This window comes from Haemorhous mexicanus, chromosome 6 (genome assembly GCF_027477595.1).
Source record: "Haemorhous mexicanus isolate bHaeMex1 chromosome 6, bHaeMex1.pri, whole genome shotgun sequence".
Classification (NCBI taxonomy): domain Eukaryota; kingdom Metazoa; phylum Chordata; class Aves; order Passeriformes; family Fringillidae; genus Haemorhous; species Haemorhous mexicanus.
In genome coordinates this window covers 2946264-2962348 of record NC_082346.1, presented here as the reverse complement: position 1 = coordinate 2962348, position 16085 = coordinate 2946264, and the positions used below count along the sequence as shown (strand labels likewise).

The 16085-nt window shown below is 41.0% G+C and overlaps 1 protein-coding gene across 2 annotated transcripts in view; it reads left to right on the top strand.

Moving 5' to 3' along the window:
- NELL1 (neural EGFL like 1) overlaps window positions 1-16085 on the top strand; it is a 300065-nt gene that overhangs the window by 21324 nt on the left and 262656 nt on the right. For both annotated transcript variants that reach the window (XM_059848303.1, XM_059848302.1), the window contains exon 3: window positions 6266-6416. In XM_059848303.1, coding sequence (XP_059704286.1) covers window positions 6266-6416 — 151 coding nt within the window. The remainder of the gene's footprint in view (window positions 1-6265; window positions 6417-16085) is intronic.

The window sequence follows — 16085 nt, the reverse complement described above, 5'->3', positions numbered from 1 at the left end:
TGGGTTTGCAGTGGCTTCCTGGAAGGATTTTTATTTATATGTATATATAATTTTAAATGCTAGATGAATTTTGTTAGGAGAAACCTATTTGTAAACTAGTTTACAAACATGTAGATCAAAATGACAGCAATAAATGAGCATGTATAGCCAGGGGTAGTTTTGCATGATGCAAAAGCAGAGTTTACATTGAATAACACTATTTTCCCACCTTCTCTAGTGGAGCTGCTTTTGCTGTATAGTCATGGGAACTTACCTTTGTGACATTAGCTGTTCACCCTGGTAATTGCTCCATCCTCTAATTTAATGAAAACCCATTAAACCGAAACAATAATTAAAATGAGACATCATCTCTGTAGGAGGCTTGCATATTAAAATCACCAAGCATTTCACTGCAGACGGATCTTATTCTTGAGAAACACTGTTTGAAGCGACATGTAAAAAGTGATTTACAATGAATAATCATAATTTAGAAAGCTGTGCTGTTGAACATGATTTCCTACTGTTTATTACTGACTCTGAGTGGAGCTAGCAAGGCAAAAACATTTACAGTGTCTTTTCATGCTGGCCAGAATACTCAGAAGCAGAGATGTGCTTATGAGAATAGATCATGCCCTCTTTGGTCCTCCCTGGTAGCACAGTTTTTCAGGGAGACCCCTCTCTTTGGGTTGCTGGCAGGTAGAACAGGTGATTCTGGACCCCACTGTTAAGTGCAGCAGCCCCAGAGAGCCAGCTTAGCACCTTAACATAAATCTACATTTATTTTCCATTGACAGCACCCCCAGCTCACTGAACCCCATCATTTAGCCTGGCTGGAAGCAGGGCAGGCACGTGGGGTCTCTGCAGCACTCTGGGGGCTGTCTGGAGCCTTAGTGCTTGTGGCTGAACTGAGCTCCCAAAGTGCTCTCAGGTATGGATGTGGCTCTGGGCCTTTTCCTGCCACAGCAGCATGTTGTGAAGTCTTCTATTTTCTTAGCATGTAAAGAGAAATTTATGTGACTTTATCCCCATAGGTCAAACCAAACAATTGGTGACATCTGCAGGCATTTTGCCCTTGGTAGGGTAGGCAGGGTCAAGTACCTGAAGAATTCCTCTGCTTGGCAGTGAAAGGAATCTTTTAGGAGAAGATCCCCATAATTAGCATTATCATCCTTCTGGGCATTTTTGCATCTGTTTGTGACTTGTGTGGCCTGAGGAGTGCTTTTAGAAGGGTGGAAGTGAGTGGGAATGGGCATTTTTTACTAGTGTTTTGCATTGGTGGTATTTGTGGGTGGTTTTTTTTTTTTTTTTTTTTTTTTTTACCAGTTCTTCAAAAGATGTTTTGTGAGACCAGTGTGCAGGAATGGGGTTGGTGCGCAGGATCCCACTTGACTCAGAGGCTTTGGTGAAGCACCTGCTTCAGTGAACAAGAATGTTTTTGTGATGCTGTTGTGTGTTTTCATCCTCAGCAACTGTTAGGAGCTGCCTACACTGAGAGTTGCTAGTTTTGGATCATCCTTCTAATCTTGGTTTCATGTTTGTAAAGCTGGTGACTTAGGAAAAAGTGGGGCACTGGGATGATTTTCTGTTTGTTTTGTTTTTTTAAATACAGTTTTCAGTTTTATTTGATTTTGCCCATAGCAAGGTAAAAGCCAAAAAACTGTAATATTCAATTCTTTAATTGCTATAGCTTAAATCTGGATTCTCTGCTGTTGCAGGATTAATTTCTACTTGCTTGTCCAGAGTGTCTGTTCAGTGGTTCTCATGAAAGCATGTTGAAGCAAATAGCTTTAGAATGATTGTTACCAATAAAGCAATGTGTTCTCTGCCAAGGGAAGTAAAAGGTATTCAAGCAGGCTAGTGAATGATAAAATGTACCTATTGCTTTAGAAAATGAGTTGATTCAGAACTGAATTTTAGTATTTTTCCACTAATGGAAGCATCTATTAAAGAAAAATTATTCACCAGATGGATTGGGATATGGCTTTTAACAACTGGTGCACATTTTTCATCACTTAAAATTCCATCCCAAATGGTCATGTACTTCCCTTTGTGCTGTGGATTGTTGTCACTGTCAAAGGAGGCTTGGCAAGACCTTTGCTTTCTTTCCTAGCATTGTCCTTTTCCTTCTCTAACTCATTTTGTGTCCTTCTGTCTGGTGGTGATTTTATTGCACTTAATTAACGGAGCTGATGCCAACTCCTGAATTTCTCCTAGCTGTGGCTTCTGGTGTGTTCAGGGCTACAAATGGCAGAAGGCTGAGGTTTAATTTTGAGTTGCTAGAGGGGGTGATGCATGGAGTGTTGAATCCACACAAGAAGATGTGACTTGAGGGTCTAAAGCAGGTGGGGTAAGGACTGCTGCTGATCCTGAGTTACTGTACCTAATTTCATTTGGCATTTGGGGTTAGTGTGCACTGAAATATCTGAATGGTTTGTGTGAGTGAGGTAAAGCCTGGCCCAGCATCACTGGCAGCATCCCCATTTGTTTGAGACTGAATTTGAGACTTCTTTTGAAGATGCTGATAGTGAGTGTTGTGAGTAGCTCCAGTGTGGGTAAAATTTCTCTGTGTAGCTCAGGGTGTAGGAGCTTGCTGCAGCTGGGCAGGGTGCTGAGGGTGCTGAGCCCCTGTGTCAGGGCAGTACCTGGGTGCTGCTTCCCCTTGGAGCTCTTTTTGGCTTGGCAGGGCTGTGCTGGCTGAATGGGCTCTCTAGGGACAAGGCATCCAGGACAAGGCAAGGTGGCATCCCTGGTGCTGGGGAAGATGGTGCCAGGGAGTGGGGGTGGCAGTACCTAAATGATTATTGTTGTCTGTTCTGGCAAACTGGACCTTTGGTTTGTGTTTGGCACTTCTTCCTTGGACCCACAGCTTAAGAATTAAAATCAAGCTGCACATATGCTCTCTTTGACATAGGTGTGTCTTGTGCTTTTGTTCTGCTGAAGGTAGAAAGTTGCCTTTACTTGATGCTCTGAGATGATTTCTGTCTCCTGGACTTGCAAATAACTGAGTATGCTTGCTTTCTTTCCTTGATTAATTTTAGAAACACCCTTCTATGTTTTAAAACCCCCTCCAGACAGTCACTATTTCAAATTAAGGAAATATAATCACATAGAAGGGCATATGAAAGTCGTATCTGTGTTTGTTTATTTATTTTGCTGAGATTGCATTATCATTCAAGCATGAAGCGATGTTTCACTGAAGATTGCTGTATAAACCTATATTGTTCTATATTATGTAGGAAATATGACATTTCATTACAAGCAGACAGTTATTTTTATAGAGAGCATAAAAAGTATTTTGCCTTTCAGGCACCTGTGGTGAGGGGGTGTATGTATTCTCAATTTTTTTCTATTTTTTTTTTTTTATTTTGAACTGTGAAAATCTACCTGAAAATAGAAGACTCTTATTCTAAATGGGTTGTACTCCCAGCTCATTTGTATGGTGTTTTCTGCAGAAATCTAGCAGAACACAAAGCTGGTGTTCCTGGGGATGCTGTGTGTGAAGGCAGGGGGCTGTGCCATGGGACAGGAGCTGGACCATGAAGTGTTGGCCTCCAAACCTCTCCTTCCCAGCCCCGGGGTTCCAGCTGCAAGCCCAGGTTGTGCTCAGCTCCAGGATCCCAGGCCCTGTGCCCTCTGCATTCCCCCCAGCCTTGCTGGCCTTCCCAGCTCACGAGTCCAGTTGCATTTACCATCTCACCATGGAACTAGTGGGAAGGTCCCCTTGGAGGCCCTGAGATCAGGCTGTGGAAAGCAGCATTTCTAGAGACATTTTTTGCATCAGCAAATAAATTTTTCACCTGGTTTGCAGTAGGGATGTCCCAGGATGCTGCTAATGGCTGGAATGTTTCCCAAATACATAGCACTGCACTTAGACGTGTGTTAATTTTCTAAAGCCTGGTTATGTAACTTCCTTTGTACCAATTACCTAGCACAGTGTTGTAAGCAGTTTGTAAATACTATTTGTTACCCAGTAGTTTTGACCCAACACTCTGGAATTTCAGAACTACGGATCTTACTGATTTTAATCGACAGAGAATGAACATATCAGTGTTTCATGTGGTTTTAGTATACTCTTATCTCTGAAGAGGTGGTAGAGAATAGCAAAATATTTCAAAGTGTGTTTCTAAGTGAAATAGTCAGTGCACTGATGAACCATGGATGATTCTGAGCAAGGAGCCCTATATTTTTGTATAAAATTTGATGGATAGGTGGTGGGATGTGGGCCTTCCTATAATGAGAAGCTGTTGTACTTTGCAGGGCTTGACTGAAGTTTAAGCATATATGTTCCACTGACAGCACTGCCTGTGCTTTCATGTGAAAGAATTTTTGAAAGCTTTGTTAAGTCATATTTTATTTCTGGTAACTGTAACATCTTTAAGAAAAAAAAGAAAAAGTAAGATATGAAGGTTTTTAACCTTCAAAAAAGGATAATAATCCTAATCTGTCAGGTCTTGGACATTTTACCTCTGAGTCTTACTTGTGCCTTGGAACATGCTACCAGTGTGTTGTCTGTTTCTGTAGATAGCAAACTGGATATTGGTGAATTTATGGGTCTGTGGGAGACATAGTATCTCTTGTATCAGCTTTTTAAAAAGAAAGTACCTGATATTTATGACCAGTAATAACACCTGCTAGGTGAAGATAATGATGCAGATAGAAAAAGCTAATGGATAAAGACAAAATCTGGTCTTCTGTGCTGGATTGTTTTTCCTTCTGTTCCACTCTATGATGGCAGTGGAGATGGTTTCTGCTCTTGGAAGCTTTGTCCTCTGCTCTGGTAAAAGTGGCACTGGACAGACAAATAGTTTGTTGCTGTAAAGTGGGCACTATATTTATTTATCAGGGCAATTTGAGACCCTGGCAAAGATTTTGGAATGATGCCTGGTGATTTTGGATGTCTAGCTGTAGTTCTTTTCACCAGTGAGCCTTTCAGAGTGCAAGCCTGGTATGAGTCTGAGTGTGCCAGCTGCTTTGGAGGGCTTTAGGCTGCACAGGAGAAGAGACACCCAATTACCAAACATGCTTGAATACTTTTTCCTTGGAGTTTGGTTTCAGTCCATGGCATTCCCTCACTAGTGGTGTGTTTGAGGTTTTAGGTTGTTTTCCAAGCCAGTCTCTCCGCTTTCTGTCTGCAAAGCCTCATTTAATGACACAATGGAGCCTTTTTATAGTGTTGGGGATTTTTTTTTTTCCTTTCTACAGTGGAGTTCTGAATTGTAATTTTCATCACTCCTTTGTGTGTTACATCATGCATGCTGGGCTGGATTCTCAGCATTCAGTGGAGTTTCTCTGGTTTTCTACCAGCTGAAAATTTGTGCCAGCATCACAGTAAAACCTTTGCAAAGCAAGCCCACTGGGTTTCTAATTGGTTGTGACATCCAGGAACTGCAAGTGGCTCAGGTCTTGCAAAAGTGTGACAAAGGCCCAGCATGAGAGACATGGCAATGGGGCAGGAAGGTGAAATGCCATGATTTCTCTGCTTTGTTGTTAATTGTCTTTTGTAATGATGATGTGTAGTGAATAAAAGGATGAGTTAAAAATGAATGTGGTGGGAGGTGATGCATTTGAATCTTAGAAGATCACCTGTGAGAAGGTATGATGCTGCTTGGGTATCGTCAGGACTGGTGAGGCTGGAGTGTTTCTGCATCTGCCTGGTCAGGCTGTAGTTTAATAAATATTGTATGAGCTGTCATACTTTGCTTGTTTAAAGTGAGAAATCCCTGAAACAGCCGTGGATTGCAAGCGTGTCTTGTATTTATTTCCCAGGCAGGAGCACAGCCGTATAGCATTATTAGCAATAATACATCTCTGCCTTACGCTGTGCAAGGACAGGTTTCCTGTGATGTACGAGGGAGAGGTGGTAACAGAGTCACTGGTGAAAACTGAAATTGGAGCTTGGTGAATTGTGTTGGGAGAGGCAGTGCCTGAGATCTCAAATTTAGGGGCCTATTTATCTGACTGCAGCACACCTTATTTACAGCAACTTAATCTGCTCGCAGCAGACACAAATGGCTCAGCAGCCTGTCAAAAAATCCATCAGAAAATCAGTAGCTGACCAGTTGTGAACTTGTCAAATTGACAAGTGGACACGCTGACAGAGATGGCATTTGGGTTTTTTCATTGAAAAAATGCAGTGGTGGACCATGGTGGATGACTCTCAAAAATGAAAAATATTGATGTGAAAATGAAAAATGTAATCTGAATCTTTCTGACTTAGCATTTTTACTAGACTGTTATTTCCCTTTTTTTTTTCTTTTTTGTTTCCTTTAAAAAATAAAATTCTTAGATACAGAAAGAGAAATCCACGCAGCACCCCATGTGAGTGAGAAGTTAATTCAGCTCTTCCAGAACAGAAGTGAGTTCACATTTCTGGCCACTCTGCAACAAAAGGCATCGACTTCTGGAGTTATATTGTCCATCCGAGAGTTAGAGCACAGGTAAGAGCAATTTGTTTCTCTCTCCTGCAGCAGCAGCAACATAAAAGATACTGAGTGCTCAGTGGTCTGTTTGGAGAATGTGTTGAAATGGTAGATGTAAAATCTAACATGCAAGTTAGAGCCTTTCTTCACAGTTTGCAATTTGCTACTTTTTTCTAGTTCTTTTTTTTTTTTGTTATAGGAGGAATTCATTATTTATGTATCCCAATCTGTAAGATAACTTAAACAGGAAGATCAAAGCCAATGTAGTATAGATGCAATGTACTTGTACTCTGGAAGTTACAAACCTTGTAATGCAATTTTCCTGACTAGTTTATTATATGTGCTTTGGAGTTTGCTTTTTCATAAAAGTTAAACTTGCACTTTTCTTGCTTCACTATGTTTTATTACATTATAAAAGAATACATTTTCTTTGAGATTCAGTAACTAAGCTATTAAGCAATTAAGTTACTCGTGCTTCCATACAATACAGTGTATCTTTTTTTCCCAACATAAGTACATTATATTCCTATTTCATGTATGTCTCTTCTCCCTGCCCTTTTTTTTTTTTTGTGTCCGGTTGTCAGTGGAGGGGGAAAAAGAGGTGTCTTTGATTATCTGTTTTAGTGGTAGACATCAGTTTGTTACAAAAAAAGGTGTGCATTGTATTATGGTTCATAATACAATTCCAATGAGGCTTTGATGTTTCAAAGTGTGTGTTGTATCAAACAGTCTGCTATTTGTAACTTTGTGAATGCTTTTTTGGTAATGTCTTAGGTCTTGAAGGACTTTTGTGTCTGGTCTGACACATAAAAGGCTAGTTCTGGTCTTTTCTGTTATGGTTTAAGTAATGGGACATTCTTTGGTTGCTCCCATTTCAAATCTAATACCAGTTATTCTGCAGCACTTCTATTAAAAAAGTCCTCCTGGTATTTGTCTTAATCATGTACTTGATACTCAGTTGTTACCTCAGTTGGCCTTTTTGTTGAGGAAGTGTGTGAAGGAGAAGGCAGTGACTTCATCATGACCAGATTGTCAGTGGTGCCTTTTGCTAGTGCAGCAGCAGACATGTCCAGACAAGGCTCCCCAGTCCAGGGGAGGACTTTGCTCTACTTTTCTGTCACCACTACTTTCTTATTGATATTTCTTTCACTTTATTCCTTTTTGCGTTTTTCAGGCCACTGTCTCAGTCTAGAAGAATATTGTTTTACGTTAGAGAGGGATCCCTCCCTCCATCTCTTCCTGTTCTCCTTCTCTTCCTCTGTCATTCCTTTTGCATTACTTTTCAATTTCCCCAAGCTTTTTCAGGCCATTTGAAGTCATGGTTAACAGGATCAGTTTGCCACGTTAAGAGTTTGTTTATTATTTATTTGAGAAAGAGGACATTGAGGACGGCCATTGAACAGAAAAATGCTATCACATGCCTGCACTTAGCAAAATCCAAGGTCAAACTAGGCAGGCAGTGGTGATTATACAATGCAAGGCACATGGATTTTTAGATATGGCATCTACTGAATGCAGCTCCTTGAGTCCTCTATCTTGACAGGCAGAGGCTTGTAGGGAGATGTGCTCTGCAGGAGTAATCTTGGTTGAACAAAATACAGTGCTGTTGTCCTCTCTGGAGCTGAGGTTATCTATAATATTTAAAATTATGACATCTGCTTAAAAATACATAGAGTTGAAGGATTGCCTGCTAGTCTCAGTTGAACCTTTGTAGCTCTGTGTAGTAACAGGAAGTTTCAGTCTCTGTAATTCCATGCAGGAGTCAGAGCAGGCATGTCTGGTGTTGCTCCTGACTGCTGTTACTTCAGGTGGGTTGCTGTGGCTATCCTTCTATTTTGGACTCACTGTTTATCCCTCAAAGCCATTGTTTGTTTGTCAGGTTGCTGCTCAGACCTTGGGAAGGATCCTGCTTTCAGACCCCAGATCTGTGATGACAGAAATTAATAAAGTGGAGGACAATGGAGAAAGTGTTTTTTAGCATGGATGAGAAGTAGAGAACAAAGATTTGGGGCACTGCTGAAGAGGACCATGCTTACATTAGATCAGGACTTTCAGGTTTATCATTTTTAATGTTTCTTTAACAGCTTCACTCACTCTATAGCTTTGTATGGGAACTGAAGTGGGTGCAGACACATGTCTATTATTGTTGATCCTACTAAGCTTCTGATAATTATCAGGGTTCTGTTCTTCATGACATCAAATTTTTTGGTCAATCTTTTTCAATTTTCCCCATTTCTATGAAAACAGACATTGCAAAGAGGACAACAAAGAGTATCTTTATTTCATCAGGAGCAACATGTGTGGGAACAAGTATAAAGGTATAATTGTTCCTTAACCAGTATAGTTTTTGACCATGGAAAACCCAAGAACTCTTCTAAATTTCTTTTCTTTGTGCAAAATAGGAGATATTATAGTTAAAGGCTTGCTTTTTTTAACTTACCAGCATATCAAAAGTGGCCAAATTAAAAGTTCCAGCCTTCAGAACATATAGGAGGTCAGCAACAAGTGACAAAAAAGCTCTGTTAGCTGTGGGGTTCATATCTCTATAGGAAATGTCTTTTTTGGTTGTACACAGATTTAATAGATGAGAAATAGGTGTTATTCCAAACAACAAAAGGGTGTGTGTATATATTCTGCTTTTTGATGTACTGGAGATGATTATCCTAAGGTAGTAAGGCATAGAATGCCTGGTTTAAATTTCATTTCTCCAGTAAGTTTTAGCAGGTTTTTATTTTCTGATAGCATGGAGCTCTTAAACTGAAGATAATAATATAATTTTTCTTGAAGTCAGTAATTTAGATATACTATATTGTCATTATAAATGGATATTTTGTAGCAATTAGAGATTTGCTGTTAATTTGTATCATCATTTGATGGACAGGACAATGATAACAATGCATCTTTGTTAACATTTTGTTGAATCAGTTTAATGATGATAAAGACTTTGTTTTCATGCTTCAAATGTATTAAAGTAAATACATTTGAAAAATCGAAATCTTAATGAATGCAGAGAAATTCCAACTGGAGAGTTTGATGGTTTGTGCAGTCTGTGTGTATAGCTATGTGGAATATAGTGGTAAATCTGAGGATTATGTTCTCTTTCCCAAATTAGAGGTAAACAAAAAATATAGAATGGACAGATGTGTTACTTGGGGATGCAGAAGGTGGAAACTGTTCTGATCAGTGAATTATGCTAGCCAGTTCTTCCTAGAAGAGCTTTGTGAGCTGTTTTGCTCACAACCTTTGACTCTTTAGACCACCAAAACACTTAGAAAATGCCATCAAGATATTTAAAATGCCACCCACAATGAATTCCTCAGTTCAACAGTGATTTAATAGAGTTTCACCTGAAGCTGTGTCTGCCTGCTCCTTAGCTGCTCTGGCCTTGCATGGTCCAGAGCCCAAGAACATAAATTAGATGCAGTCAGCGTTGCCTTTCAGCTGTTTAGTCTCTGAGTTTGAGATATGTTGATGGTTCTTCTCCACCACTGGCCAAGATCAGCATCTGGAGAATATGTCAAGGATGTTCAGGGCCCCATATGTCATTCTTTCTGAAGAGTGTTTCATCATGGGAGATCTCACCATGACAGAACAAAGGACTGAGTCATAAGATAATTGTTTAGAAGATTTTGTTACAGGAGGTATTAAAAACTTTTTTCCTAAATTTTTCCTTTTTTTTTTTTTTTAATATGCTTGTAACCTCTGTCTAAGACCTGAACTTTAGAAACTTGATGCCATGCCAAATATCTAGAACCCTGTAAGCTGATTGCACTGCTATAGTGAAATGGAATTACTGAGTCCAGAATCTGCCACATTACTATGTAGCAGCAAGCTGTGTTGATATAAATATTCAGGAGGATCCTGATGAATGTGTCAGGCTCATAGTGAGACTTTTATTCCTTGCAGGTCAGTTTTGGGTGGGGAGGTAATATAGGCATGAGACTCCAGTCCATTGTTGGATTCTTCCCCCAGGTGACACCATGAATGACTCCTGAGGCTGCTGAGGAGCAGATAGAAAGCTGTATGCTCACAAATAACAGCTGGAAGGCTACCAGGCCATTATATGTTTAATTAAAAACACAAAGGAGTAATAAGCTAGTTAAATTACTCACTGAAACCTCGCTGATGAAGAGAAGCCTTTGCAAGTGGCTTCTGACCCTAGTAGTAAACCTGAAAAATTGGATTTACTCCCTGCTATGTTTTAGATTATTCTCTGCAAGATGGGTATATGTATCTTGGATTCCAAGATGCCCAGGATTCAGAAAGGGAAGGACAAACTCTGCAGATGTATCCATTAACCTTTTTCTTTTAGGGTAAAGGGCACATCTTTATGAATATTTATATGTTGAATTGCTAAACTGCAAAGCTGTAAGGAAAATAGCTGAAGACTGAGCCTTACTTCCAGCCCTCTGAATGAGTTGGTGTGAAATATGTGAGGCATTTACATTTGTGTTCCTTCTCAGGAGGTCTTTAGAGATGCAAATGGCAACAGAATTGTGCTCACCTGCTTCTGTTCTCGGGGTTAAAGTACGTGAAAGGGTAAAGTGAAGAAGAACTCTTATATAAATCTTCCACTGATTTAAGCATTGTGAGAGAGGAGTTACTACTGGAGGAGTTACCTTCCATCCTGTGGCTTCCTGCTGAGAGCAGGTGTTTTATGTACACTAGGCTGACAATTGTTGTCTCTCTGAAGCATTAACATGCTGCTCATAACCAGCTGTTGAAACACATCCATTGGACCATGCTGGCAATTGGAGGAGAATGGCTGACAGTTTGAAACTCTTTAAACCCGAATTTGGACAGTGCAGAAATGTTATGGTCAGCCAGGAGCAGGATGTGTGTGTCCCCCAGGAGTCTCCTCCAACATGCTGAGTTATTCTGTTTGATTGTTTTATGACCCTCTGATACAGGCAAAGAACCAGAATGTCTCAAACGTACATGAAATGCAACTTTCTGAAAACTGTCTGCTGAGTCTGGGCTGCTCATTTGGAATGTTAACTCCCCTGGTTAATAAGACAGTTAGATGTCTGCAACGTGTTATTAATGTTCATTTGCGTGCTTGATTGTAATCTGGTGACATCTGGTTTTTTTGGGTTTTATTTGCAGTTTTTTAACGATGCCTGTGTGCTCTCTTTGCTCCAGGCACTGTCTCAAAAAGGGAGGGGGTGGCAGTACCTGCCCTGATGGTTGCTGGCTGTAGAAAGATGCCAGAGCTGGTGGCAGTGGGGCAGGGAAGGTGGAGCCCTCTGGGACTGAGGGCAGACATGGACTGGGCCTTGAGAGAGGGCAAAGGAAAAGATGTTATTTTTTTTTTTTCCCCAGAGAATCCAGGAGAAATGTGTTTGTTGTCTGTTACCCAGTGTGCAACAAGTCAATAATTGCACACTTGGGAGAGACATCAGTTATTTATTTCAGATCTGCACAAGCCTGGCCACTCGGTGGTTGCACACAAACCAAGCACACCAACAGGACTTCCCACACTGTTACTTGTACACAGAAGTCCAGAACTGGGAACTTTCCAAGTACAGCCTGGTACTGGTTAGTAGTTACTACTGGTTAGTAGTTTCCATGCAAGTTGTGTAATCTCAGCTAACTTCTGGGCATGCCTGAGGGAAGGGTCTTCACCTGGACAGGTGGCTTTTTGACCTTTGGGTATGACTTTTTTATGTTATAATGGAGATAGTTCAGCTAAGGGATGCATGGACCTTGAGTTTTTTGCCAAGTTGGCAATGTATAAATAGGCATACAAGGACTTACTGATTTACTACATCCTTGTAGTTTATTAGTTCTAGCCTGCTCTTCACTAAGGGATGGTAATTGTTCCACTGATTAAGTGTCCTTTCTTGCTGATTAGAAAAGTCTTAATAAGCCAGCTTAAAGTGTCTAAAGAATACTGACCAGTCCAGACCTAAGATGATTTTGGCATATTCCATGTTTTGCAATGTGTGGAATTTGTCCTAATGTAAGGAATCACTGAAGAGTTGCTGAATTTCAGAGATTAGAGGGAAGAACCTTTCTTCTAAGGACACCACAATTAGGGTAATTTGTTTTCAAATACTTTTCAACTGAGTAGTTTTACTCAGGTGGCAGACCTCATTAGTTAAAAAAGCTGTTATCCTCTTGTTTTATTAAAATCTGGCATTTAGAGACTGTGAATTTGGGGATCCCCTGAGTTGAGCTGTTGCTGCAGTGAAGAGCATGAGGGAGGGAAGGACTGGATGGGGTTGTGCTTTCCTTGGAGCTCTGCTGGGGTCTGTCTGGTCACACTGGCAGCTCTAGGCTTCTGCATACCCAGAGATCACTGGGTTAATGCCAGCTCAGAGTCCCAGGTTAGCCTTAGAAAGCAATGCTTGGTGAATTGCAGATGGTGCCTGTGAAACCAACCTTGGCCAAGGGCTGTTGGTGAGGAGCCCTGTGACCACAGCTGCAGGATGGGATGTACAAGGTGGCTTAGTATTGGAGTGGAGATTTTCTTTGGCCAGGTTACTTTTCAGTAAGGTTAAGTGTTTAGTGTGAGCATGTTCTTTTGCTGTTTTTGTGGGGGTTTGCTGTTTTGAGATACATTTAAGGAGTCATAACTTCAGCTTACTCCAGCCAGACTCTTTTCTGTCCTGCTGCTCTGCTAGCTCTGAAGCCTGCTAACATGCTGCTCTATTTTTAGGTGCAGTGTGGTGCTTCCTACTTGGTTTATTAGGACTAGGAGAGAAACCAAACCTTTTTTTTAGACAGCAGGCAGGTTGCAGCCATGGTGAAGGTAGATTTTTAGACATATAAAATGAAAACAAAGATGCTGAAGGTCAGTCCTCGCAACACATGCCATGGAAATACATAGCTGCTTTGTGCCAGCTCTGACTCCAGCTGTCTTCTACCTGGCAGGCAGATGTTGGGGTTACTTTTGTCTTTACATGATCAAAGAGGAAAGTAAATTTGTATTAGGATGACCTCTGCCTAGTTGCAGGTACACAAACACATCATAAATGCTTTATGCCTTGCAGCTTGCATGCCCAGCTGCCATGTATAAGATGGGTAGAACAAAAGACAAAATGTTAATAAATATTCTGTACTAATAGAAGGTGTCAGTGTGGGAGTTTTTATTGTTAAATGTTTCAAGCTAAGCTGGTAGAACACAATTACTGTTGTCCTCAGAGTGGTCTGAATAGAAAAATAAAGTCATTTAATTGACTGGGTTTGGTTCCTTTCGCTTGAAATGAAAGGATAAAAATGTTTGGAAGAACCTTATTTAGGTAGCCAGTAGCACAGTGATGTTGCACTTTCAGGCTTTTACTTGAGAGGTTTGAAGGTGTTTAGTATTACATTTTGGCTATACTGGATTTGCTTGCATAGAAGGAATACTTTTGGAATAGAGTAGGTGATGCAATGTATGGCATTTGGCTTTTGTTTTTCCCTCTGTAGCAAGTTAATCTGATTTTTAGCAACAAATTTCTTTGTCACAGGTAATGCTTCTATTCTTGACACCTTTTGTGCTGCCTGATGTCAGTCTGACTTTGGTGATATCAGTGTGTAGTCTCTGCCACAGCAGTGAGTAACACTGCATAAGCGAAGATTTGCCATGTATGGTTTTGCTGTGCAGCCTCTGGCTCTGTCTTTATTTAAACCAGCTGTAAAAAGTAGCTGTGAATGATTTGTTGGTATGGATGTTAGGGAAGCTTCCCTGCCTCGCCATCCAGGGCCACTGTGGCAGTGGCAGTGGTGGCACACGAGACTCTTGCTGCACCAGACGTGTTCCTCAAGAGGAGTAGATCTGTGTGCTTGAACATGTTAAGAGCATTTCTTCAAAATCCAGTGTTTCACAATGCTTAATGCCTCAGAGCTTGGGATCTTGCCCTGTCACTTTATAGTAACTAGAGTACAGGAGCAGTGCCCGTGGAAGTGACTGAAATATTTGCCTTGACAGGTGTAACTTGTTCTGGTTTTGCATCCACACAGAGCTCTGGTGACAGCTGCAAAGTGAGTGTTTCCTTTCGTTTGAGGAGATGAATCTTTTATTTCAGAGGCATTGCTTTTTCTCACCATGGCTTCACCACCAACAGGGGCAGTGCCTTGGGCAGATGCCTGCCAGCTTATCTGCAGCACAGTGCCCAGTGCCTGCTCCTGGCCTGATCTGCTTTGCACTGAGGACTGCTAAAACAAGATCTCAGTTACTTTGAGGTCTCTGTCCAGTCTGAGCCACTTGGCACACCCAACACAGTGCGTCCCACTGTGCATACAGACTCACTTGGTGGTAAGGAGTAGCAAAAGGCCAAAGGATTAATGGCTGTGATTCATCACAGAATCCCTGTAGATGGAAAATCCTGAGATCTCTATGATAATGGATGCAGATTTTTTGCCTGTCTCTAAATACATCAAGAAGTGTTTCTACAAAGATGCTAAAGCACAGTCTTGCCTGAAGCCATTTTTATCATGAAATAGCACAATGCTGTTGTGAAATGAAAAAGCTGTGTGCACAAACAAGTCCAAATATACTGATTTTTTCAGACGCTTGCTGAATTTATAATTTACAGCCGATGACATCAAAATGACTGATCTCTGGACTTTTCCTGAATTTGCATTGTTATTGAAAAAAATTAAAAACTGTGCCTTGGCCAGACTCACAGATATTTTCCAGAAGTTTCTGTGCAGTAACAGTGTGATTTTTATGGCAGTGACTTTTTTCCCCAGCACTTGGGAGGCCCGACATTGTAGCGTTGCTGCGGCACGTGCAAGGTGGATGGGGCTTCCATCCTTGAACTCCTGTGGCTTTGTGACCTTCTCCCATATGATGGTAAGCAGATGCACAGTGTTTTGACTAGATGGCAACCCCAAGTTTGTACATATTTGCAGGGCTGCCATCTGTGCCTGCTGCTTTGCCCTGGGACATCTGTTCAGTAGCTGTAAGAGCATCTGCTCTAAGCGCTGGTGCTGCTCCTTGAAAGAGGCTGTGGGGCTTCATTTGGCACTTGATCAAGGATGATGGAAGTTGTAAAGTCAGAATGATAACTCTGCTTTATTTATGTTTGAATGTGATAAGGAGGAAGGTTGCCAGAATTGAATGCAAAAAGTAGTTCTGCATTAATTCCTAGAGCTCTTACAGGAGCATTTAATCTGCTTACCCAGTTGTGCTTCTGTCTTCATTGTGGGATGTTTTAGTGTTTGGTGATAGGTGTTGGGTTGGTGGAGATCAGGAAATAAAGTGCTGTGTACCCTAAGGATGTTCTGGAGGACACCAATTCCACAGATCTTGCTGGGGACGTGTCTTGGGATCCATAGTCTGTGGTCTGGCCTTCCTTTGGCCACTTGTATAACCTAGCAGCAGTAAAATCTTGGAATGAAATGTGGTGGTGTTTGCCACAGGATGAGATCTCTTCTGTGGGTGCAGATGGTGAATAGGTGAATATGTTTCTTCATTGCAGATGGTGGATTAAACCAACTCACCTTCTAGAAATACTTTGCCTTTTCTGCTTCAGGTGTCGTACATGTTCTTATTTAATGTTGATAGTGACCTTTCCGTATTTTTTGGTCATTATATCCACAGCAGGTGTTTCCAACTGAAAGTATACCTTTCTCTCCTGATCTGGAAGTGAAATGAGCAGTCAAATGTATGGTTTAGTCACTATGGTGGTGACCAAAAAAAAAAAAGTCATTAAACGTACCTGTGTCAAGCTTTATCCTCCCCAAACAATATTTTTG